At 47.7% G+C, this 26,982-nt stretch overlaps 1 protein-coding gene across 2 annotated transcripts in view; it reads right to left on the minus strand.

Annotated features, from left to right (window-relative positions):
* Positions 1 to 690: 690 nt before the first annotated feature.
* Positions 691 to 26,982, minus strand: part of PLEKHD1 (pleckstrin homology and coiled-coil domain containing D1) — a 63,849-nt gene continuing 37,557 nt past the window's right edge. Inside the window, exons 6-13 of one of the 2 annotated variants that reach the window (XM_030559701.1) lie at positions 25,741 to 25,793; positions 22,985 to 23,079; positions 22,196 to 22,289; positions 20,079 to 20,257; positions 19,099 to 19,231; positions 17,671 to 17,815; positions 14,202 to 14,351; positions 691 to 924 (exon numbers count right to left, since the gene is read on the minus strand). In XM_030559701.1, the coding sequence (XP_030415561.1) occupies positions 923 to 924; positions 14,202 to 14,351; positions 17,671 to 17,815; positions 19,099 to 19,231; positions 20,079 to 20,257; positions 22,196 to 22,289; positions 22,985 to 23,079; positions 25,741 to 25,793 (851 nt within the window). In that variant the 3' untranslated portion in view covers positions 691 to 922. Of the gene's footprint in view, positions 925 to 13,084; positions 13,614 to 14,201; positions 14,352 to 17,670; positions 17,816 to 19,098; positions 19,232 to 20,078; positions 20,258 to 22,195; positions 22,290 to 22,984; positions 23,080 to 25,740; positions 25,794 to 26,982 lie in introns of those variants that run through there. The other variant, XM_030559700.1, reaches the window with a different exon arrangement.

Here is a 26,982-nt window from a genome sequence, read left to right on the forward strand (position 1 = left end):
AAATAGCTGTAGCACCAAACTTCACCCAGAGGAGAAGAGGAAATATGAAATATAGTGACTCAGTGAAGGGAAGTCCTTTTCAGTATTCTGATTAAAACAGGGGCTGGTTTGACCAAGTTATGAAGGTTTGAAAATTGCCTTCCACACACGTTTTGCACTGAATTTTCTCACTGAGCTCATAAAAAAAGTTCTGCAAGGTGCTGAGCAACTTGAGAAGGTGCTAAGTACATCAGCTCCAGGAGATGCACAGCACCTTGCAGGCTCTCACACCGCAGGTTTGTGTGATGAGTCGTGAAAGCTCTAGTGAAGGTGCACAGTGAATGCTGCACTGCATTGGGTAGATAATTCTAAGAATTCTATGCATAAAATGTTCAGTTCTGAAGGCTTTATGTGTTAAGAGCATAGCAGTTTCCAGGCAGGAATCTAGTACCATTAAAAATGCATGAGCAGCTGTATGCACTTTTCTACAGGTTTTTGCCTCAGCTCCTTTACATCCAACAAGGTAAAAGTTGACTAGCTTTTAAGCCCCATAGGAGAGGGGCTCAGTCCTAGGAACTGACCATTCCTCTTGTGTCTGTCATGTTTTCTCATACACACCAAAACAAAGCAAATCATGCCAAGGTGATGTTTATTTCAGCCTAAGGAAAACAGTAACAACAATCAGAGAAAGAACTGATGTAATGTCTCTAGGGTTGAAGGAAGAAATGGCAGCTTGCTCTGTCACAGTCTACATCTGAACAGCCTTGGGTGCAGTATAAGAATCTATATAGACAGCAAAGGTTAAAGCAGGTTGAAACAGGAGGGGACGCTCTCATCACACCAATGAAGAGGAGGAAATGAGGGTAGGACCTCTTCTTACCCAAGCCAGGAAGAGGAAGGGGAATTTTCCCTCTGCTTGTAGCAGAGGAGGATGTACATTAATCTCTGAAACACAAAATGGCATCTGATTAAGTGAAATCTCAGTCTTCTAGCTGCAGGGCTGCAGAGGAAAGCTTGAAAACCAGAAGACAAATAAAAAGAACCCCAGATGTATTTTTTTAAAATCATATGATTTTTAAGCTAATTTCATTACTTTGGGGGGCCTGACTTGTGATTTTTAAATGTTTGGGACTGACAGTACTGCCTCCCCTATACTTGAAGGTTCAGTGCACAGAAAACAGAATGCCTTTTTTCAGTTACATATCTCAGTGGCCAGCCAAATATTTCCATATTGTGAAATATCTTCCTTCTTTCAAGGACGTTCCTTTAAAAAAGCTAGAGAGCATTAATATTTCATAACTAAGCATCCAAATGTCAAGAGTTAAAAAAGGATAGGTAGAATGTGCAACCTTAAGACTGCCCCCTTGTGTGTGCGCGCACACAATAATACAATCAGACTGCGGTAATTGCATGAGCAACACTTTTTAAAAACACTACGATATCCAATATTTTTCCGTATCCTCAGATATATAGGTGTGACATCTTAAAGTACTGTCTATTCCATTTGCCGGCAAACAGATTCCATAAAAGCAGGGCCGAATTAACTACAAGATATATTAGGCCTGTGTCTAGGACCTCCAGTTCTGACTGTCATCCTGTGCTCCAGTAGGAAAGGAGGATCTCCACATGAATCCTCAGGAGCAGGAGTTCACACAGAGTCCTCTACTGGGGTGAAAAGAGGAAAAACAAGAGAACCCTCTGCTTCCACCTACATGCTCTTGCTGATGTCCCTGGACTGGTGCCTGGCCACCTGTCAGTAGGGTGACCAGATATCCCAATTTTTTAGGGACAGTACCAATATTTTGGGGGTTTTTTTATATGAGTTCCTATTACTCCCCATCCCCATCCCAATTTTTCACACTTGCTATCTGGTCACCCTAGCTGTCAGCCCCTGAGGTCTTTGCACAGGCGGTCTGACCAGGTATCTGTCCTCCTCACCTGGCAGGATTGAAGGGGATCCTGGAGAGACCCTAGTTTGCCTGAAGACAGGAAGTGATGGGACAGAGAGGAAGGAGGCCTCAGCCAGTCTGATGAAAAGCAGTGGCAGTCCACTCCTCCAGTCCAATAGCTGGCTCTTGTGTGGGTGGCCCATGTGATCACCAGCCCAAGCTTTGGCAGGGCCACAGTGGGAGCAGAAGTGGAGCCACAGCACAAGGATATGGCCAGGGGGCCCCTATGTAGGGATATACCTAGGGTGACCAGGTGTCCAGTTTTTGACCAAAACACCCAGTTGAAAAGGGATCCTGGTGGTTCCGGTCAGCAGTGCTGACCAGGCCGTTGACTACCCAGTTGGTGGTGCCACACAGTGGGGCTGGCAGGCTCCCTGCTAGCCTCTGCACTGCACAGCGCCTGGGAGACAGCCAGCTTGTCCCCCCTCTGACTCCTCTGGATAGGGACAGCCAGGGGGCTCCGCACAGTGTTCCCACCCAAAGTTCTGCCCCACAGCTCCCATTGGTCAGGATCCTGCTGCCAATGGGAGGTGCGGTGGCAGTGCCTGGGGATGGGGCAGCACACAGAGCCGCCTGGCCGTGCCGCTATGTAGGAGCTAGAGGGGGGACATACCGCTGCTTCTGGGAGCTGCTTGAGGTAAGTGCCCCTCAGCCTGCACCCCTGACCTGCTCCCAGGCCCCAACTCCCTGCCCCAGCCCTGATCCCCCTCCAACCCTCTGAAGCCCTCGATTTCAGCCCAGAACACCCTCCTGCACCCCAAACCTCCCATCTCCAGACCCACCCCAAGTCTCCTTCCCCAGCCAAAGCCCTCACCCCTCCCACACTCCAATTCCCTTCCCTGGCCCTGATCCCCCTCCTGCCCTCCGAACCCTTCAGTCCCAGCCCAGAGCACACTCCTGCACCCAAAATCCCTCATTACCAGCCCCACTCCAGAGCCCGTACCCCCAGCAGAAGCCTTCACACATCCCCGCATCCTACCCCCCTGCCCCAGCCTGAAGCCTCCTCCTGCACCCTGAACCCCTCATTTCTGACCCCACCCAGAACTGGCATCCCCAGCTGCAGCCCTCAGCTCCTTCTGCACCCCAACCCCCAGTCCAGTGAAAATGAGTGAGTGAGTTAGGGTAGGGGATAGCGAGTGACAGAGGGAGGGGGGATGGAGTGAGTAGGGGTGTGGCCTCAGAAAAGGGGCAGAGCAGGGGTGGGACTTCAGAGAAGGGGTGGGGTGGGGTGGGGCAGATGCAGGGCAAGGGTGTTGGTTTTGTGTGATTAGAAAGTTGGTAACCTAGATATGCCACAAAGCTAGTTTAGTCAGACCTGAGACTCAAGCTCAGAATCTAAATGTGGCTGAGAGCTGGGGTATTATTGGTGGGACGTGGCCCCACCAGCTGTAATAATCCACCGCCCCTAGAGAGAGACTTGGCTATCTGCACAATTACAGGCAGTGGGACAGGAGAGACCTTGTACCTTTCGTAGACACTCCTGTGTAGATGCCCTGGTAGAGTAGAGAGTTGAATACATGTGAATCCCAAAGCTCCAATGATCTTTCATTCCATTGGATTTCTACTGCTAGGATTTTGCTTGTGGCTAGGAGTTGGGAATAGAAATAGTACCAGATAGAATCACATGAAGGGATCAATACATAGGAGCATAAAGAGACAGGCTGAAAGAATGAGATACAGAGCATGGACGTGAGCCATTAAACATGAAAAAGAGCAACACATTTAAGTAAAGTAAATCATGTCTAGTTCTTTGACATAAGTGGTTTCCCGAGGGATTCCCATGTGCTTGCATATTCAGAGCATTATGCTAAAACATTTGCAAAATAGCATCAGCTGAAGAAGAGCAGAGATTTGTTAGAACAATTCCAAAAATAGCATGGAAAAATACAGCACTAGGATTGGTTGATAAGGATTCCAAATGATGTGTGGTATGCAATTCAATATTCCAACATGGACCAGTACTTCTCTGCCCCATAAGCACTATTCCACTTCAAACAATAGAATTAAACTGCCAAACAAAGAGAATGCTCAAAAGCAAAGAAAACTGATAAAATCACAAAACTAAACAAATGGCACCTAAAGTTGGATCCTCTGCTGTTGGCAACCAATGGACTGGAACAGCAAGTGGTACCAGAAGTCATGTGTGGCAGAATGATGTGAGGGCACGAGTGAGATAACTTGGAGTGCTGGAGGTCATGCACAGGAAAAGCTGTGGGGAATGGCAAATCAGGACTGGAATAAAATGGGATGCTACACATCTGAACTGAGGTACACGGGCAGACCAGTGGGGGATCAGACCTTGAATTGCTTTGTAGACTGAAGACTGAATTGCTCGAGCAGAACATTGTGTGGGGGTACATAGATGAGGCCTACCCACACTGTGCATGGATCCAGCTGGAACAATTAGTCATTGATTCATCTTCACCATTCACTGGAGGGTGGGGGAAGTACATTTCTTAGGACAATATTGGCAAATCCTTTCATTATCCACCCACACCCCAGCCAGAAATAAAAACTTCCCTCTCCTTTTTATCCCAAGATGTGAGTGAGTAAGAAGATAATCATGGGCTCTCGAGCAGCTGTTTAAAAAAAAATAACATTAGTGTCTGACATTCACACAAGTGGATAATTTTAATTTTACAGCCGCTGTCCTAATTAGCTGGAAGAAAAGACATGCTGGAAAATACCAGAATTGTTAAGCGTTGCCTTTATTCGTCTACACACACAAGGTGTATGACTTTAACAAGACAGGTATAGTTAAAGCAGAACATCCTATGAGTGTGGACACAATTAGAAAGAATTTTATAGCAGTATAGCTATTCCTGTATGGGAAGGGGAATAAGGCTATGTCTACACATGGAGCACTGCACTGGTATAGGAATAGCAGTATACAGTACCAGCAAAGCACTCCTATTGTGGACACAGCTAAACCAGCAACGCTGTTCTCTGTAGCCGTATAGTAAGACACTCCCACATGAGTGAGCAAAGGTAAGAGTAAATAGTAAACGTGCAATTTTGCTGGTATAACTGCGCCTACACTAGGGACTTTTGTTGACACCACTATATACTGGTCATGAATCATACCTCTTCACACCCCTGACTGACATAGTCTACTGCTGCCACTCCCCCGTCGACTCTGCCTGCGCCTCTCGCCAAGCTGGAGTACAGGAATCGACGGGAGAGTGCCCGGGGATCGATTTATCATGTCTAGACTAGACACGATAAATCTATCCCCGCTGGATCGATCGCTGCCCGCCGATCCAGCCGGTAGTGAAGACATACCCATAGTTACACTGGCACAAAAACTGTGTGTAGACCAGGCCTTTGAGGGTTGTCTGGGTGACTCAGATGTGCATTTTGTGTTTTCTTTGCAGCTCTCATTGAACGGGATGTGGGCAGAGGTTTCTTAACATACAGCCTCTCTCCCAATTGTCTTCGCTAAATAGGTGTTTACAAATACCAAACCCAGAGAGTTTTAAGTGGTTTGAATGAAAATCATTTCCCCTCTCGCTAGTTCACAGTAGCTTGTGCTGCCTTACGCATGCATGATTCTGACAGCTCTCCAGTCACCCACAGTCCGTCAGTGAAGGCAAGATCAGAATTCCTAGTTTGAAAAACAAACAAAAACCAAGAGGCAAACCACCCTTTCGGGCCTTCTCTCTGAAGCATAAGCAATAAAAAAGTCACATGGCCTTTATTCCTTTGCAGGGCACTAAAAAGCCCCATTTCCCTCTCCCTCTTCCTCTTCCTGTCCTCTACTGGGATCTCAACCTCTTGTCACTTAAGTTCCACTCTCTCCCTTCCAGTTCCAACAAAGTCCCAATTTCTTGCCTCTTCTTCTCCGCAGAGTATCCATCTCTTGCCTGCATTCTTATTGCCGTTTCCCTCTGCTCTAACCTCCCAACTCTCCTGCCTCTCCCCTCCTCTAAAGTGTGACACCAGATCTTTCCAGATGTCCCCCTAATTTCTCTCTTCTGCTATGTAGTTTCTGTTCATTCTCCATATCAGAATCCTTGGTCACTACCCCTGAGGCCCTAACCTTGAGCCCGTGTTCTGGTCTGGGTATGAGAGCAATAGCCAGGGACAGTTCCCTTAAGGTTCCTCTGCTGACTATGTTATATTTCCTCTCTGCACTGCAGTCAAGAGTTGGGCAGAGGTCAAGGGGTTTCAAGATGCCCACTTGCTATAGAGCAGAGTGGAGAAGGGGACACAACTGCACTCCTTCCCTTGGGAGAAAGTTGAATGGGACAAGTGTGTCCCATACTCGCCTTTAATTACACCTGAGTTCAGTCTGCTTGGCTCATCAATTCCTCACCCTCTCCACTGAGACAGCTGACAAGGGGTCACTGGGCTCAAGTGTGCAGGGAGGTTAAAAGTGGGAGAGGAGAGAATGGAAGGGAGCCACCCCCTACCCCTGCATAAGGGGATTACAGCACATACGTAGTCTGGTGTAGCACCATGGCTGAAGTAGAGGCCATCCAAAGGGACCTAACAGCACCTTCTAAGCTTCTGGTCTGATTTTCAGAAGTGCTGAGCATCCACTTCACTGGGAGTTGCAGGGGATCAGCATTCTGAAAACCTGTCCATACACCAACACCCACATGTTCTTTCCCTCCCGTTCTAGCAACCATTTCAGCCACTACTGAAACATAACCACATCTGAGTGGAACACAGCAGCTATTTTACAGCACATCACATTTCCATGCTTCAGGGCTTCAATTAGCTGGGGTTGGGAAGCATTTTTCTTTCCACGTTATTGTTCAGCAATAGAAGTGGCAGGAGAGAAAAGGAGCACAGTTTCATAAGAACATAAGAATGGCCATACTGGGTCATGCCAATGGTCCATCTAGCCCAGTATCCAGTCTTCTGACAGTGGCCAGTGAACAGAAGAGGTAATCATCAAGTGATCCATCCCATGTCACCCATTCTCAGCTTCTTGCAAACAGAGACTAGGGATGCCATCCCTGCCCATCCTGGCTAATAGCCATTGATGGACCTATCCTCCATGAACTTATCTAGTTCTTTTTGGAATCCTATTATAGTCTTGGCCTTCACAACATCCTCTGGCAAAGAGTTCCACAGACTGACTGCTTTGTATGAAAAACAAAAGGAAGTATTTTGTTTTAAATGTGCTTCCTATTAATTTCATTTGGTGACCCCTCAGTTCTTGTGTTATGAGGAGTAAATAACACTTCCTTATTTACATTTTCCACACCACCCATGATTCTATAGACCTCTATCATATCCCCCATTAGTCATCTCTTTTTCAAGCTGAAAAGTCCCAGTCTTATTAATCTCTCCTCATATGAAAGCTGTTTCATATCCCTAATAATTTTTGTTGCCTTTTTCTAATATCAGTATCTCTTTTTTGAGATGGGGTGACCAGAGATGCATGCAGTATTCAAGATGTGGGCATACCATGGATTTATATAGAGGCAGTATGATATTTTCAGTCTTCTTATCTATCCCTTTCCTAATGATTCCCACCATTGTTCACTTTTTTGACTGCCACTGCATATTGAGTGGATGTTTTCAGAGAACTATCCGCAACGATTCCAAGATCTTTCTTGAGTTGTAACAGCTAATTTAGACCCCATCATTTTATATGCATAGTTGGGATGATGTTTTCCAATGTGCAATACTTTGCATTTATCAACATTGATTTTAATCTGCCATTTTGTTGCCCAGTCACCCAGTTTCGTGAGATCCCTTTGTAACTCTTTGCAGTTTGCTTTGGAGTTAACTATCTTGAGGAATTTTGTATCATCTGCAAATTTTGCCACCTGTTTACCCAGTTTATGAATCGGTTGAACAGTACTGCTCCCTGAACAGACCCCTGAACATATCACTATTTACCTCTCTCCATTCTGAAAACTGACCATTTATTCCTATCTTTTAACCAGTTAGTGATCCAGTTTCATACCCTTTTCTGAAGCAGCTGAGGTTGGACACTGGCTGGGATGTTAATTCTTATGTTCTTATTTCACAGCTGAGAAACCCAGTTCTCTCAGAACAGCCTAACCAAGAAACAGGACTTAAGCTCACCTGCAGCCAGCAAGATCTTTCTTTTGCCTATTAATAGGCATATGTCGTGTGTATGAAGAGGGGCTATCCTTTAACAGACACACTGACCCACAATCAGGGATACTTTGGCTATCAGGGAATTAGTTTTGTTCCTGCTTTCAGTTGTCAGTTGTAGTGCATTGTTTTGGCTATCAGGGAATTTGTTTTGTTCCTGCTTTTAGTTGTCGGTCCATAGCATTGTGTTCTGTCTCCATGTACAAGAAATAGTGTGCGGTGGGGAGAGGAAGGGTAAGATGAGAGTGGTGGCTTTTTCTGAAATGAAATGCTTTCTCTTCCCATTGAAACTACGTTTTGTCTCCTCAAATTATCCTGCTCCTAAGTCTTGTTGCACGAGGGCTCAGCTTTTGGATGGCTGCATCTTCGTTCTTGGTAATTTTCCCAACCTTCTCACTGTCCCATGCTGCATCTGAAAGATCAGCTGCGATAACAAGTAGGGTGTCAGTGAGACTAAGGGTACTTCTACACTACAGGATTATTCCGATTTTACATAAACCAGTTTTGTAAAACAGATTGTATAAAGTCGAGTGCACGCGGCCACACAAAGCACAATAATTCGGTGGTGTGCGTCCATGTACCAAGGTTAGCATCGATTTCTGGAGCGTTGCACTGTGGGTAGCTATCCCATAGTTCCCGCAGCCTCCCCCACCCATTGGAATTCTGGGTTGAGATCCCAATGCATGATGGTGCAAAAACAGTGTTGCGGGTGATTCTGGGTAAATGTTGTCACTCATTCCTTCCTCCATGAAAGCAACGGCAGACAATCATTTTGCGCCCTTTTTCCCTGGATTGCCCTGGCAGACGCCATAGCATGGCAACCATGGAGCACGTTTTGCCTTTTGTCACTGTCACTGTATGTGTACTGGATGCTGCTGATAGAGGCGGTACTGCAGTGCTACACAGCAGCATTCATTTGCCTTTGCAAGATAGCAGAGACAGTTATCAGTTGTTCTGTACTGTCTGCCATGCTGTTGTAAATTGGCAATGAGATGACAGTTATCAGGCATTCTGTACCATCTGCTGCTGTCATGGGTGCTCCTGGCTGGCCTTTGCTGAGGTCGGCCAGGGGCGCAAAGACAAAAATGGGAATGACTCCCAGGGTCATTCCCTCCTTTATGTTGTATCTAAAAATAGAGTCAGTCCTCCCTAGAACATCATGCGGCAAGTGTACTAGAGAACCAGTGTACCAGAAAGCACAGTCGCTCTGTGTCAGATCCTGCAGAAATGATGAGCTGTATGCCATTCTAGGGGGTGCCCCTGCAACAACCCCACCCGTTGCTTCCCTCCTCCCACAACTCTTCTGGGCTACCATTGCAGGGTCCCCCCATTTGTGTGATGAAGTAATAAAGAATGCAGGAATAAGAAACACGGAGTTTTTAGTGAGATAAAATGAGGGGGAGGGAGCTTCCAGCTGCTATGATAGTCCAGGCAGGACATTAAACGGTTGGGGGGGGGGGAGAAGAGCCCAGCATCCCACTGCTATGATAGTCCAGGCAGTAATCTTTTCTTTAGACATGAAATGGGGGGGCTGATGGAACTCAGCCCCCAGTTGCTATGATGAGGACAGTTACCAGCCGTCCTGTACCATCTGCCGGGAATAACCGGGAGTCATTCCTATTTTTACCCAGGCACCGCTGGCCAACCTCACCTGAGGCCAGCCAGGAGCACTCATGGGATGATGATGAAGATGGATAGCAGTCATATTGTACTGTTTGCCATCAGGAAGGGAATGCTGGTGTTCAGCACTGCAGCACCCCGTCTATCAGCACCATGCAGTAGACATAGGGTGACATATAAAAAAGTCAAGAAACGATTTTTTTCCCTTTTCTTTCACAGCGGGATATACCCTGAACCACCCTGGACAATGGGAGCTCAGTCATTGGGAGCTCAGTTAAGAATGCAAATCCTTTTCGGAGACTGCGGGGACTGCAGGATAGCTGGAGTCCTCAGTCTCTCCTCCCTTCGTCCACTGGATTCTTTGGCTTTCTGTTACGCTTGTCACACAGCACTATGCTGTGGACTCTGTATCACAGCCTGGAGATTTTTTTCAAATGCTTTGGCATTTCGTCTTCTGTAACGGAGCTCTGATAAAACAGATTTGTCTCCCCATACAGCGATCAGATCCAGTATCTTCTGTACGGTCCATGCTGGAGCTTTTTGGATTTGGGACTGCATCGCCACCCATGCTGATCAGAGCTCCACGCTGGGCAAACAGGAAATGCAATTCAAAAGTTCACGGGGCTTTTCCTGTCTACCTGGCCAGTGCATCTGAGTTCAGATTGCTTTCCAGAGCGGTCACAGTGGGATACTGCCCGGAGGCCAATACCGTCGATTTACGGCCACACTAACCCTAATCTGACATGGCAACACCGATTTCAGAGCTACTCCTCTCGTCGGGGAGGAGTACAGAAAATGGTTTTAAGAGCCCTTTATATCAATATAAAGGGCCTCATTGTGTGGACGAGTGCAGGGTTAAATCTGTTTAACGCGCTAAAATTGGTTTAAACGCGTAGTGTAGACCAGGCCTTAGCTACTCAGTGGGACTTAGCAAAAAGAGAGCCTTAGCATGCGGGTGAAGGGCTGTCCCAGGCACTATTGTCTGTTACTAATACTGACTTTGGCCTGCAGGTGGCTGTAGGCCTTTAGGAATGACCACAATACAAGCTCCCTCAGGGTAGCATTTTCACGACAACCTAAAGAACAACCACCACCTTATCAACCACCTGGAAAGTCCTTGGCAAAACATATCAGCTGAACTCATTGATTTTTCAAGGCAAATATTAGCAGCTGACTTGTATTCAGGGTTTGTTGAATTGAGTCTACAACAACTTTTCTGAGTGTAACCCACTTCTTGAGAGAGGGTTATTAGCAGCTGATTTGTCTTCAGGTTCTGTTGAACTGAGTCTATAACAACCTTTCTGAGTGTAGCCCATTTCTTGAGAGAGGGACTGTCTCATGCTGTGCTCTCCCTGCATCCCCACTGGCAAGAATCACCTTCCCTCCCCATGGCAACTACAGCAATCGCTGACATAGAAAAGTAATCAATCGCTCACATAGAAAAGTAAGGACAATGTTTACAGGGTGCCCACCATCTTGTCTGACACCAGAGATTGACACAGCAACCTCCAGAGCTAGAAGCACAAATGTCTACAGCTTGAGGGAAAGAGCCAGGCTCAGTAGCTGAGGCCTCTATTCTCTGTGCAGGGGGCACACAGCAGGAGACACCTAACACACACTGACAGTGGGTTATTACATACAGTTTCCTTTTCCTCTACACTCCCTCTTATGTAGGAGTGGCTAACACTGTTGCAGATTGTATGGCTCCTCCTCCTTGTTTTCATTTACTTTTCCAAACCCCCCGGGCTCTTGTGCACAATGTGGACCTTGGGCAACCATAAAAGCAGCTGGAAGCAGAGAGGAGCCAGCCCCAGAGGAGCTGCCCTGCAGGCCAACAGATGTCCAGGGAACCACAGTTTGTGAACCACCATTTGAAAAAAATGCTCTGAGTGAAACTGATTTGTCATCAGAAAACTTCCTTTGCCAGCCACGGAATTCCTTTTCAAGCCTTTCCACATAATAGGTTTAAGCATGTTACACGGAGGCCGATTACCCTAGAAATGGGCTAGCAAGCTGTACTGTTCAAACCGTCAGATACACTCAAGGACACAAAGGAGCAGACTCAAAATATACTTCAAGGGCACCCTTAAAGAAGGAAGGGGTTTCAGAGGCAGCCATGCGTGGGAGAAGCTCTTGTTAGCATGGCCATGGAAACCAAAAGATGGGACTTTATGTGGAGGGCTTAGGGCCTCCCTGAATGCCTATGGTCTGTGTAGATCTGGGGGAGCTGCATATTCTAGGGTGCCTGCTTTTGCACGGGGACGGGGGAGTAAAACTCCCCCGTCCCTACCCATGCAATGGAATAATCTAGGGAAAACTCCCTAAGGCAGACCTCACAGAATTCTCCCACCCGAAGACCCTGCCAGGTTTTTTTCTGTGGGATTGGCTAATCTGGCTGATGGTGATTAATGGTGTTATTGGACTAGGTGGATCATTTCTCTTAGCTGCTGACCCACTGGTGGATGTTACTGCTTTACATTGAAAATCCATATAAAGCTATAGGGTTGGAATAATTGTTTCCATTTCACCATGGCACTTTGCAGACAAAGAAAAGACAAAGGTCCTGCAAGGACATATAATCTATGGGCCCAGTCCTGCCCTTACTTCAGTGGGAGCCCTCCAGGCTCAAATCTATGCACTAGCAGATTGCATTGCAGGATCAGAGCCTAAGCTAAGCCAAGAAAAATGGCAGCTGGGGAACAACAGAAAATCTTGTGGTGTGAAAGTTGTCGCCTATGCAAGTAATCCCCAGAATTTAGGAATCTGGTGCCTCTGGATGGCCCCCTTAGCCTTGCATTATTACCTGCTTAAACGGTTCTACATCAAGAGGTGGTTCTGGGCTTGATGTCATTGCAAGCGCTTAGCAGATTGATATAGCTGCAATGTCTAGGAAACATGATAAGGAACATCCCCCTTCCCAGCACAGATACCGAGGGATGTATTGGACCAGCTGAGAAAGAAGGCAAGACAGAGCAATTGGGCTGTGCCCAGGACCGGTGCTAGGGGTTTGAGCACCCTAGGTGTACGGCAATTTTGCCGCCCCACGCGCTGATCCCGCAGCTCCGGTGGAGCTGCCGCAGTGGTGCCTGCTGAGGGTCTGGTGCTCCGTGGCTGCAGTGGAGCTGCCGCAGTGGTGCCTGCGGAGGGTGCAGTGCTCCGCGGCTCCGGTGGAGCTGTCGCAGTGGTGCCTGCGGGACGTCCACCAGAGCCGCGCGAGCAGCCGACCATCCGTAGGCACGACTGCGGCAGCTCCACCTGAACCGCGGACCAGCGGACCCTCCACAGGCACCACTGCGGCAGCTCCACCGGAGCCGCCTGCCGCCCCCTCCAGCAAAACGGTGCCCACCAATTATTCTGGGGCCCTAGGCGATTGCCTAGGCTGCCTAAATGGTAGCACCAGCCCTGGCTGTGCCTCATCTGCTAGTTTCATTAGCTGGACATTATACTAAGAAAGGGGTTTATCAGCAGCACCTACAGGACTAAACTGTGAAGAAATGACCTGACACTCCCTGAGCTAATGTGTGTGATTCATTTGAATACTGATTGTGGGATTTTGGCAGAACATGACCTAATGAAAATGGCTGAAGTAAAGGGAGGTGATTTGGGGGGAATGTCAGAGCTTCCCTGTAGTCTAGGGAAAAAGAAATTGGCACTGCTCAGGAACACACACTAAAAGCCACAACCCTGGAGGGTATTGCATGCATCCATCCTGCCCCTTTCCCCACAAAGGAGCAAATCCTCCCCCTGACACCAGTGGTTTAACTTCTGATGAGGTGAACAATGAGCTGAGATCAGAAGCCCCCTCCTGATGGGAGGAGACGAGGATTCACTTTTCATCTCCTGAGGCAGAATTTTTTTGAGACATCATGATTTGATAGAGGGTTTCTCGGAAGTGCTGGTCCCGACTCAGCCTCTTGGCTGCCTCCTTCAACTCCTCAATGTTATCGGCTTCAGTCTGGGAGAAGATGAACGACTGGGACTGTTTCACTGAAACAACAGCAGCAGTAAAACAGGTGAGCTCTCCCAGGCCGAAGACCACAGCTGCCCAAGACCCAGATTCAATGGAGAGCCAATGCAGAGCAGTGACATCTTTATGACCCTGAGCCCTGGCAGGGGAGGAGATAGTAACCTATGATGTCATTTGAGAGCACATGGAATAAGTCCATCTTGCTCTCCTCAGAAAGGGGCAAGAATGAAGGCAAGGCAGTGCCTGTTCTCCCCCCACCCACTCCCCTTTGCTGCTGTCAGGTTGCATAAGGGCCCCCAAAAGGGGGTTTCCTATGGATCAACCACTCAAAGCAACTCAGCCGCAGGAGTGTGCTTCCCCAGCGTGCAAACAGAGAGCTGATGGCACTGAAAGGGTTCACCCATATGTTTCCAGGTATGTGAAAAGCCAGGGTATTCAGGTGGAGAATTGGTGCCTGAAGTTTCTCTGCCTGCAGCCCCGTGAGTGGGTGATGCCACAAGGGGGCAAGAAACACAAAGCACTTGTGGAACAGATTCCTCACCTCCTCCACCAAACCTCCCCCACATCCCCACTCCCCAGAGCAGAACAGAAGAGCTGCCAACACCTACAATCATTCCATGAAGCGCTGGACCTCCTGCGGTGAAGCCGGCAGCTCTTTATCCGGCGGGTGGCAGTCTTGTGGAGGTACACGGAGTTCTTCATGATCATGGGCATCTTGGCTTCCAGCTCGGCATTCCGGATGCACTCCTCAAAGAACTCTGGGGAGCAGAGATTCCAGGAAGCCATGTGGGTGAGGCACTTCAAACATTAACATTGGCGCCAGAGCGAGCCTGTCCCAATTGGGCATACTAGATACCAGATACACAGTCCTGCTCAGAACAGTCCTGCACTGCCCACGGAGATGGAGCAGGTACTCATACCTTGCATTTCTATAGCATGATTCAGAGGAGGATCTGGTCCTGGAGCACTTTCACAGACACTCATTCACAAAGCCCCACAACATCACTAGGGGATGGTGCTTAAAGTGGTTTGAAAGTAAGCAGGGCATCGATCATAACCTAGGAGCAGCAGCTTTGGTAAGACACTGCTTAGAGTATGTCTGGCAGTGACCCTGTGCAGTTAAAGCAAACTTTTTCCAGGTCTGCACCCACTGGAAATCCCCCCTACTTACACTCTAAGTTGTGTCAGGGGGTAGCAACTTTAAAACACTATTGATCTGGGCTGGATTCAGACTGGCGAAATGAAGGCACAAGAGCCCATTACCTGTCCCACAGAAGCCATCCACTCCCCCCTCAGTTATTTCTACAGCTGCAGCAAGAATATCGCAGCGTCACGGTCACTAGCTAGGACCCAGCTAGCTCTTTCCTTGGTATTTAGCAGGAGAAGGTGTCTCTTCATGGGTCTCCAGAAATACAACTCTGAAGCACCACTGGTTGCGCTTTGGTTCAGAGAGACTGAAATCAGCAAAGTAATTGAGCCAGATGGAAGCTGTGGCCACTGGTAAGCACAGCCATATTTCATGACTCAGTGGAAGCAGAGAATGGGACTGTGCCCCTGGCCACTGCACTCCTTGTTTCTCAAATGCTTCACCTTCCCCAAGGTGGAAAAGGGGAAGTCCTGCAAATGTTTCCATACATCTCCAAAGAAAGAGAATTTGCCCATGTTTTATTCTCTCTCCAGGTGAGCTTTAGAAATGGAGGTACTAACAACACGGGCACATGCTGGGCAAACATTGCCAAGCAGCTCTGCTGATGGGTTTCTTTCCTGACCTGCAGCACCTCCTGCTATTGCAGCCTCAGCCCCCCTCCCACCTACAGCTTTGCCAATGCACCTATGTTCTGACCTGCTACATACCCTTCTATTCCAGCCCTAGGCCTAGCTCCCTTCATGATATGCCAGTGCACCTCCTCTGCCTTTGCCAGCTACATCTTGGGCCATTCCAGCCTGGCTCTCCTCCCCCATCTGCACAAACACGCCTTAAGTCTCCTCTGCAACTCCCCTGCTAGTCACAGACCCTCAGACATCTTTGCTAACACATCATCCTGACCTAAAAGAGCAGGGGTGAGGTCTGGTTTGCAGGCCAGGCCTGAGTTGTATGATATTGGCCCCTGACCTTTATAAGCACTTAATTCACCCACACATTTTTATTCTTTTAAGAGGAGACAGTAAAATCTAAGGCAGAAAATTAAAGCTGGGCGAGTTCTAGTTCCTGTGTGAAAAGTTACCTGCTTTTTTCTGTGCCAGAGCTAAGGTTTCTGTTCAAATAACTCAACACAAGGTGGAATTCTGTGCCAACAATGTAGATTTTGGACCTGATCTTCCATTCTCTAAGGCCTGCTCTACACTACAAAGTTAGGTTGACGCAAGACAGCTTATGCTGACCTAGTTGTTCATGCGTCTACACTCAAATTGGCCTCCCACTGCTATAAGCACTGACACAGTAACGCCACCTACTTGAGTTAAGTAGAGCTACGGTCAATGTACTTAGGTTGACGCAGTGCAAGTGGAAACACTGTGTTACTTATGTTGACCTTAACTGTCCTAGTAGCTGCCCCACAATGCTCCACACTGACTGCTCTGGTCATCTTTGTGAATTCCACTGGCCAGAGTCACAGAAACTAGAAGCATTCTCCCCCGCCACACACTTTTAAAGCCCTGTGAATTTTTGAAATTCCTTTTCCAGCTTGGTGAGCACCCCTAGCAGTTCTCCATTGTTGTGTGCGAATGCCCAGATGACCATGCTGCCTACACACTCCAGACATGCTCCTGCCTGGAGTGGACAGGAGATATTGGCTCTCCTGGGCCTGTGAGGAGATGCTGTGCAGGTACAGCTCCCAACCAGCCATAGAAGCATGGCCATATATGAGCAGATTGCTCAGCGGATGCAGGAGAACCAGTACTACAGGGACCAGCAGCAGTGATGTGTGACAGCCAAGGAGCAGCAGCAGGCATGTCGGGAAGCCAACAAATAATCGGGTGCCAAGCAACAGATCTGCTGCTTTTACAGAGAACTATATGCCATCTTCAGCAGAGATCCTCCCCACTAGCAGCATTGTGGATATGTCTGAGGAGCCCAAGTCACAGGTTCCTGCCATGAAAAGCGAGGAAGGAGGAGGAGAAGTATGGGGGACAGGTGGTTCCAGCTGCACAGTAAACCAGGACCTGATTTTGACTCCACCGCAGTCTGCTGGAGCAATGTAGTGGAGAACCAGGCCCTTTGCTTTGCCACTACTTTGGAATCTACTGATTCACGTAAAATGGACTGAATGCTAATCACTTGTATTTCTACTGCGCATCTCACCCTCAGGATCCCAAAGGTCTTTACACACACTGTACACAGGCTCGCATCACCCACCTTGCACTGAAATGAAGCCTGGCCTTTCTTTAACAGCTCCCAGCAACATTATTCAACATTTTATGACAGGAAGTGAAGAATACTGCTAATCTAATTGGAGCTGCAAGAGATAACTACCCAAAGCTGAATCGTCCAGAGCCCTAGAGTCAACCCTCTTATCTCTTGTTGAAAGCATCTTTGGAACTTCGGTGACATATGGTCAGGAACTTGGCTTTATGTCTCATCTCAAAGACTGCACCTCCATCAGAACAACACCCTGTAATGCTAGGCTGAGGCACTGATTCAATACTGAGTCACAGTACAAGGTTAACCTACTGAATCACCCAGCACCGATTTGAATGCTCCTTAGGCTGCTGCCATCCAAATACAGAAGGATCAGAGTAAGGATTATATGGTGGTGGAATCACAAGACTGAGACGCAGAGCTCCATTCAGTTCTGTTCCCTGCTCTGCCACAGCTTTTCTGTATAACCTAGGACAAGTCACTTAACCTCTCTATGCCTCAGTTTTTTCATCCATAAAACAAAGGAGAATAACACTCACCTTCGCAGCAGTGAGAGACTGAACTCACTAATGTTTGCAAAGTGCTTTTGGAATCTGCAGAGGGAAGCTGCAAAGTGTTTTGAGAACTCACTAAACACCACTTTGCTTGGCTTGTGGAGATGGACCCTTCTGAGGAGCGTATTCACCAGCAGAGAGGGGGATGGAGGATAGATGACTTACTTTTCAAATTGCTAACATCTGTTTTCATTTTCTCCTCCTTCTCTTTGTTGCGATCCAGAGAATTTAAGCCTTGCTCCAAGCTATGTAGGGCTTCCTCAGCCTCCCTCAGTCTCTTCTCTAGATCCATACGCACCTTCATCTCAGCCTGAGGAGGACGGAAGGAAATCAGTCACTCTGGAAAATCATTCAACACAACAGTGATACTGCTGCTGACTCAGGAGTTGCAAGGAACCCAAAGCTGAGGGTGGCATTGAATACGAAGGGATAAATACAAAGAGAGCCAGTGTAGATAGAAACCATGCAAGCTGTTCATCAGTTCCTCAAACTGAATCGCTCCTTGAGGCTCAGCAGTGTTTGGGTAACTGTCTATTACTCCAGCTTTCTGATTTCACAGCTGCCCCCACCATTCTAGGTTCTGTTCGGAATCAGAGGTGTTGAAATACCATAAGAAAGGCTGTTTGTGCAGGTATTGCTAACTGAAAAAAAACAGGAAATATATGGAATCTCATGGAGGGGAAAAAACTGTCCTTGTGACATTTCTAGCTAAATATTACTGACTCAAAATGAGGGTGAAAAACATTGAGACTTTTGAGTGTTTATCCAAACTGAATCACCAGCCCTTCTGCACTCACCCATCTTGATGAAAATGGATTTCCACCTATCTTCTTTGCCTTTGGCTAAAACCAGATACTCTCTCAGGGGACAGTATCCTCCTTTTTCAAGACAAAGAGTCTGGTGGGCTAATAGACCAGTGATTCCCAAACTGTGATGTTTGGTCCGTTTATTGCAATGAGATTGACATGGTACAGCCAAGATCACTCATATGATTCCCTTGATGCAGACTGCAGCCCAGTCATGTCAGCAGTCTGGAACATATAAGCCCCACTTCCCAGAGACTGTGCCGATCCTGTTCAACTCCGATGTTGATCTACAAATATCTACAAGATATGGGTTTTGGCTAGTTGAGAGACTGTCTCTCTATGCAGCACTATAACAGCTGAGATCGTCAGGAGAGCCCAGGAGTCCCTGGATATGAGCATCTGGTTGCAGAGGCAGGACGGTGTCTCAGAGGATAGCTCCGCTTAGTGGAATTCACCTGCTTGTCCCATCAGAACTAAACCTGTTGACCTACAGGATATGGTATAAGTCTCTACTCTATCCACTCATGCTTTTTGCCTCTGGAGTGGAAGGGCTGATCATGGGGAACCATTCTTCAGAGATTGAGTTCATTTAGGTTGACATTGTCAATAAGCATCTCTCTGACCAAGTGCAGGCCCCGAACCTCACCCCACGCCCATCGTAGACCTGAAAAGAAAAGCTACAACACCTTGAGATTCCTGAAGAAGTCTGCAGTGGAGAGGGAAGAAGAAGGAGATAATCTGTTGGCCCCAAAGCAGGGGCAGATCCAGTAAGCAATGTATGCAGTACCTTGAGGTCTTGCTCCGTCTGCTGTTTCTCTGCAGTCAGTTCTGAGAGCGAGTTCTGCAGCACCTGTGACTGAGATGAGTAAAACTCCCGCTCCTCCTCCAAGGCTCGGGACCGCTCCTCATTCTCCTTCATCCTGCCGCATAGCGCAACAAAGGAGCATTAGACAAGACCTCTCCCAGGTCACTGCAAATCCCAGAAAAGAAGGGAAAGAAAACCTTGGTTGAAAGCTGCTCTGATGGGTCAGACAGAGCAGGGCTGGTCTTGCAAACCCGTTGGCCTCAGTTTTAGTTGTACATATTCACTGGGGCAATTCCCTTAGCACTTTATTTCCATTTTTGAAACAGGTAAATGTAGTGACCCAGATTGACAGATCTGGAGGGTGAAGTTCCCTATAAACAGAACAGGTCCACCAGTGGCACATGCTTCTGGCCTATTGTTGGGCTAATGTGCCCCAATCCTGATCTGAAAGGAGCAGCTCTAGAGTCAAAGAGGAGTTCATTCTCCATGGCCCATTCAACCCTTGGCCTCTCTGCTCAGACTGTCAAGTGTCTGCAATATGAACACTTGACCACAGGGGATTAGAAAGGCCAACCAGCTCATTTCAAGCTGGCAACCAAGCAGCACAGCCACAGATGGCTACCTACCAGGATGAATTTGAACCTGCCTGGCAATCTGAATTGCCTGACTAGCACTTTCGCCCTCCTCAGCTGGCATCCATGAGGGAAAATGACAAAAGGTTTAAAAACTTTGCGGAAGGCTGTTGGCCACCAGGAAATAGCCAATGTTAATGAAAATAGAGAAAATGCTTTAAAATGATCACAGTTCTAAGTCTGGAATTATATTTCAGTGTGTCCTATTACCATGACCTTCCCTCTACAGGAGTAATGGTAGCTCCTTTCCCAACACCACATTCCCTCTGCAAGGAGTAACACTACGTCCTTCCTCTTCTGGAACTCTGTAAGCTACTTTCCCCACCTCACCTTCTCTCCGCCAAGACTTTCTCCTCCAGCAGCTGGTGCATCTTCTCCTCAATCTGGCGCAGGTTGTTATGTAGACCCCCGGTGGAGTTTGGCTGCTTGCTAGCATTGGCCAGGGGCTGAAGTTGGCTTTCATTCTCCTCCAGCATCTCCAGGGTTCTCTGTTTTTCCCGGGAGAGCTCCTTGAGACAGAGAAGGAACAGAGCATGTCATTACTAGCCAGGCCACCAACATTCTGACATTGATGTTCCTGTGGGTAGGCACCAGGGGTGAAAGTAACTTACAGGACTTACTGGTACTGCCAGAGTCCTAAGCGGGGCATGGCCTCATCAGGAAGAGGCGGGGCCTCAAGATTTAAAGGCCCTGGGGCACCGACTGCGGCTGGGAGCCCCAGGGCCTTTAAATCAACCAGGGGCTCCCAGCTGCAGAGGTGGCTGGGAGCCCCTTGGGGTTCAGGGGCAAATTAAAGGGCCCGGGGCTCCAGCTGCTGTGGGGAACCCTGAGCTTTGCCAGGCTGGGGCCAGGATTTAAAGGGCCAGGACCTCCTGCTGCTACGGGGAGCCCCAAATCCTTTAAATCCCGGCCCCAGCCCAGCTGCTGGAGCCGTGGGCAGGATTTAAAGGGCTCTGGGCTGGCCGCAGCCAGGGGAGCACTGAGCCCTTTAAAACCCAAACCCAGCCTGGCCGCCAGAGCCGTGCGCAGTATTTAAAGGGCTCCAGGCTGCTTGCAGCTGCGGCAGCTCTGAGCCCTTTAAATCCTGGCCCCAGCCCGGCTGCCAGAGCCGCAGGTGGGATTCAAAGGGCTCTGGGCTGCCTGCAGCAGTGGGGAGCTCTGAGCCCTTGAAATTCTGGCCCCAGCCCGGCCGCCGGAGCTGCGGGCGGGATTCAAAGGGCTCTAGGACGCCTGCAGCCGCAGGACCTCTGAGCTCTTTAAATCCCGGCCCCAGCCTGGCCGCCCGAGCCGCTGGCGGGATTTAAAGGGCTCTGGGCTGCCTGCAGCAGTGGGGAGCTCTGAGCTCTTTAAATCCTGGCCCCAGCCTGGCCACCTGAGCCACTGGTGGGATTTAAAGGGCTCTGGGCTGCCCGCAGCCACAGGCAACCCTCCACTCAACACTGATACTGTACAACTTCATTGCCCTTCCTCCTCTTCCCTTCAGGCCACTCTGCACCCTTGATTCCCAAGTGTGACAGAGGACTCTCCCCTTGCATGCTGATGAATCCCTGTGGTGCTATCAGCTACAGGGGGAGGGCCCATGACACTGTTTACCTCTGTACTGCTCAGGACAGAATCATCCCTTCCTTAATATGGTCATGCCCGTACTTTGTCTTACCAGTACCTGCAACAATGGCAGAGCAGACCAGGTCAGGTAACGTGAGTGACCTGAACCATGAACTCCTGGTTTTTGCCCAGTGCTCAAACTGAAACCCAATTCACCCAGCAAAAAAACTCAAGAGGACGAGCAAATGAGAGAGGATTTGTATTATGGGAAAGTCCCATAGAATCAAAAAGGGATTAAACCAACAGGGTTCCATGGCCATTTCTCTAAGAACCTGCAGAATGTAATACAGAATGAGATCCTTTCTACAGGATTTTTGGACCATCCTGCAGAGCTCAATGGAAAATCATAGGCCATATTCTGGGTGCTACTGCCTAGCTGAGAATTCCCAGTGTGTGGGGTGGGATCTCAGAGGGCATAAAGCTAGAGGAACCTCCCTGACATAGGGGTTATAATAGGGGAGGGAAGAGGTGTGATGGAGCTCCACTCTGGTATACAATTCCTCAGAGACCACATGCAGCTTTGTAAATTAGAGCTGACACCAGGTTGCTCTAATTTAGACCAGTGAAGCTGCAGATTGAGAATCAGGGAGCTATAGCTGGGTCCCTGACAGCTCCAGCCCCGTCGTGAAGAGATCTCAACACAGGAGATGATCTTGACCTATGTCCCTGCTAAAGAGTTCTATAGGATGGATCAGTCAACCTGGAGAAGGATCTAATTCTCTGTCAAACTCTATAGGCTTTTAGAGTAATTGCTACAGGACACTATTAGTTTAATCCCTGTTTAGTTCCATAGCACTTTCCCCAAAAGGCTGTCACCAGGAGGAGAAAAATCTGACACTGACCTCCAGTGTTTTCTGTAAGGACTCTGTCAGGCTTCGCAGTTCCTTCTTCTCCTCCTCCACTCCTCTGAGGGACTGGACTGTCAGTTCCAGCTCCCTAAAAGGTACAATGGTTATGCACTTTGTGGGGGATAGTAGTCCCAAACACTGCACCCACACTACCATAGGCTGTAGAGTTGGCCATTCCCATAGGACACTCTAGTACGGATTTGGAAGGGGCGCTATCAGGAAGCAGAAATGCCAGGCACAAGCTAATTTAAGGTGGAGCAGGGGGACGTGACCATAGCTCCCCTCCTTTACTAAAAACAGAGGAAGCATTCCTCCTCGTCTCCCTGGCTTGGGTAGGCAATGCTCGCCCAGCTCCCATCCCTCCTTGGCTGGCGTGGCAAGAGCCTCTTTCAATCATCTTTAACCACAACATATGGGCATATATGCATTATAAATTCTAGGTACTTAGGGTCCAAATCCATCCACAGTGTCACTCCACTGACTTCAGTGCAGTTGTGGCATGGTGACGTCCAGTGCCGATAACGTACATATGCTCCCACGTGCCATGACCGGCCATAGGCTCTTATACCTGAGAGGCATAGGAAATGCCCTAGTCTGGAATATGCGCTCGTGTGTGCTTTTCACCATAGTACTTAGAATTTATGGGAGTGATCACCCTTGCATCCTAGTTACTACACTGCTCTAAAAAGGCTGTTGGAGAGAAGCAATCTCAGTTTCACTTTGCATTCAGGACCCCATCTGTGGAAGTGCCAGCTGGTTTCCTACCTGTCTGGGATTCATTACCGTTTAATCTGCTGTTGCTCCAGTCGCAGTTCCTGCACCACCTCTTCAAACTGCTGCTTCTCGGCCTCTAGTACCTGGTTAAGACGCTCCAGCTCCTGAGAGATAACATGGGGAGATAAGTGCACTTGGCTGCAGTGTTCAGAGGGTTAAATGGTTACCCCGCAGTAACTTAATTCATTTTATGTTATAGTCACACTTTTCTAACTGGACCTTCTCCACCATCCCACATGGGCACTAGTGTTGCCTCCGAATCCAAAACAGTAGAGACATGAAATGCATAATTATTAAATCACAGAACCATAGGACTGTATGGCTGGAAGGGACCTCAAGAGGTTATCTACTCCATCCCCCATCCTGAGACTGGACCCTGTAAACCTAGATGATCTCTGATAGATGTTTGCCTAACCTGTTGCTAAAAACCTCCAGTAACAGGGATTCCACAACATCCCTTGGTGGCCTACTCCAGACCTTAACTCTCCTTGTAATTAGGTAGCATTCCCTAATATCTAACTTAAATCTCCCTTCACATTAAGCCAATTACTTTTTGTCCTACCTTTAGTGAACATGAAGAACAACTGATCACCATCCTCTCTAAATAACAGCCCTTAACATATTTTAAGATTGTTATCGGGTGCCTCCTCAGTCGTCTCTTCTCAAGACTAAACATGTCCAGTGTTCTTAACTTTTTCTCTTAGGTCAGATTTTCGAAACCTTTTATCATTGTTGTTGCTCTCCTCTGGGCTCTTTCTAATTTGCTCACATCTTTCTTAAAGTGTTGAGCTCCAAACTGTACACAATACACCACCCAAAGCCTCATCAGTGCTGAGAAGATTGGGATGATTACCCCCCATGTTTTACATATGACACTCCTGTTACTACACCACAGAGTGACATTAGCCTTTTTCATAGCTGCAACACATTGCTGGTTCATATTCTATTTGTGATCCACTATAACTCCGTGATCCTTTTCAGCAGTTCTACCACCTAGCCAGTTATTCCTTATTTTGTAGTTGTGCATTTGATTTTTTTGCCCTAAGTGTAATACTTTGCATTTATTTTTATTGAATTTCATCTTGTTGAATCCAGACCAATTCTTTGATTTGTCAAGATTGTTTTGAATTCTAATCCTGTCCTCTAAAGTGCTTGCAACTCCTCCTGGTCTGGTATCATCTGCAAATTTTACAAGAATACTCTCCACTCCATTATCCAAGTCATTAATGAAAATATTGACTAGTACTGTACTTAGGACCGACTCCTGCAGAACCTCACTTGACATATCCTCCCAGTTTGACAGCAAATCATTGATAACTACTTTCTGAATACAGTTTTTCAACTAGTTGCACACCCTCTTTATAGTAATTTTATCTAAACCACATTTCCCTGGTTTGCTTCTGAGTACTGGCACTGAGTAGTGTTTGAAATGTGTGCTAACTGCTATCCATAACCAGCTAACGTTTTTAATCATCACTGCCTTTGTCTACACTTGGTGCTAAGTGTTTAAAAAGGCTGATAAGTAAGACCACCCATCTTCCCAGTCTCAACAAGCTTATGCTCCCCAGTCAGAATGGCTATTTTTTTACACCAGTGTTGTGGACACTGCACAGGAGAAGGATCTGGCTCACACAGAATAGCAAAGGACTTTTGTCTCAGGAGTCTTGGTTTAAAACGTACTAGAGTTAGCCACTAGGTGAAGCTCTTACAGTGGCTCCATTAGTGTCAGAACCATTGATTTAAACTGACAAGATAAATTAATAATAAAGTCTGTACATCCACATGGCAGATCCAACAGTTCAAACAAAGTGCACTCCCAAATCATTCCCGTGAAGCCCTGCAGGCCTGGAAAATGTCAGACCAATTACACTCCCTGTAGATTATATTTTCCTTCCTCCTTTAGGAATAAAGGACCTCAAAACTGCCCTTGCTCCTGTCTGCTGTCTGTGAACATCAAAGTCCCCATGGCAGATTTTGTAAGAACAGGGATCCAGCCCAGTGCTCTCTTTCCAAAATTACTCCCTTTCCACTGCTGTACAGCAGGTCTATTAGCCAGCTGCTCCAAAGGAGCTAGAGGGGACAGTAGATTAGCCCTAAAAGATGGAGAAGTGGACCAGCCGCTTCTGTAGACCCAGAAGGGAGTAGAAACTTTCTGAACCCCCACCCCTCAGTAAAACATCAAAGTAGGAGGGATCTTTGTGGTGAAGCCATGGGAGAGAGCAGGTGCTGAATCAGTTCTAATCATTTGGGTACGTTTCATATTAGCATTTGAATGATTGGGTATTTATTTGAACTGAACCCAAAACCTCAAACCTCTTGAATTTCACCCATAACTAACTTGCTGTCTCTTCTCAAGACTAGAATGAGCCAGGGTACTACTGCAGGTCAATACTTAAGTACACCAGCAGTGTTAATGAGGGGCAAGGACTTGAAAGAGTCGTGACCTGCAGAAACCTCCTGTTCCAGGTTGTAATTCAAATAGCGTCCTTATTCCCTGTCATAACAGCTTTCAACCTTTCCTACATGTGACTAGAAGCTAACATCAAGGAAGGCGAGCGGGTGCAGTGAGAAGAGATGAAACCGAAAGGTGTGCAGGATCCATCTACAGGGCATGGGTGTCAGCCCTTTACTCATTCAAGGGGCACCCAGGAGCGTGGCTGCCTTTGGGCTTTGCATGATGCTAACCCCTCCAATCAACCGATTGCCCTACATTCTGCCGGGAATAGGAAGGGGTATGATTTGATTGGCTTTGAATGTGCACCCACCTCTTTTTGCTCCCTCTGCAGACACAGCTCCTCTGTCTCTTCCATCAGCTTATCTGCAAACACACACAAACACAGGCCAAATGCAGGAAGAAGCAATTGATAATGCAATGGGATGTTTATGATCCTGGGGCACTGATCACACAGAGCTAGAAAATGCAGACTTCCCTCCTGTATTGCATACGTCGGTCTGGGAGTTTCCTAAGGCCAAGATGACTTTAATGTGATTTTCTGTTATCCTCCTCCTGCCAAATTTTTAACAAACACACACCACTAATACTTTGCATTCCCTCTGATGTCTTCCTTCTAAGACTCTTAAAGCATCTCAGTGAAGGAACCCTCACAACCCTCATGTGAGGCAGGAAAAGATCATTCTCTCCATAACACAGTTGGGAAAACTGAAGCACAGATGGGTTCAGTGTCTTGCTCAAAGTTTTACACAGTGGCAGAGCCAAGAACAAAATCCAGGTGTCCTGACTCCCTGTCCCTTACCCGAACTAGCAGGCCACATTCTGTCCTTAAGCTAGGACTAGACTCTGGGTCATGATCTCAGCCATCTGCTACCAGCCACCCTTGTCTAGCCCTCATTTCCTTTCACACTCGCTATTGTGCTCACTCACTCCACCTGTTTATTCAACAAAACTTGCTCTTTCCAAGGTTGCCATTGTCTCTGTCATGCTTATCATCAGCTGCTCACTACTACCAGGGAAGCCACCAGCCATCCAGTGAGATGACAATAGAATCTATGTCTCATTTCCATCTCTGTGGCATGACACTGTGAAGAAACTGGTCGCACTGTTATGATGCCCCTTCTAAAACTGCGTTCCTTCAGTTGTCTTGAAAAGCTCGAAGCCGCAGAGGGATTCCTGTGAGTAACGAAGTATCTCAGCCTTGCCCCTTGCTAAGGTCTCCAGGTGGACATTGTCCACGCTGAAAAGAGCTCCTATTGGTTTATTAACAAGGTCACTACTCAGAGCTCCTGTGCACTCTGAGATGAACTCTTAGAGAGCATTAGTGGGACTCAGCAGAATGGGGTCAATTCCTAGTTCTGCTACAGGCCTAATGGGTGACCTTGGGCAAGTCACTTCATTGCTCTGTGCCTCAGTTTCCACATCAGTCACATAGAGATGGTGATACTGACCTCCTGTGGAAAGCACTAGCTAAGAGCTAGGTGTTAGTATTGGGCACTATGGGGTCCAGGCCTACAACTAGAGCTCCTAGATGCTATGGTAATACAAATGAATA

This window comes from Gopherus evgoodei, chromosome 4 (genome assembly GCF_007399415.2).
Source record: "Gopherus evgoodei ecotype Sinaloan lineage chromosome 4, rGopEvg1_v1.p, whole genome shotgun sequence".
Taxonomy (NCBI): Eukaryota; Metazoa; Chordata; order Testudines; family Testudinidae; genus Gopherus; species Gopherus evgoodei.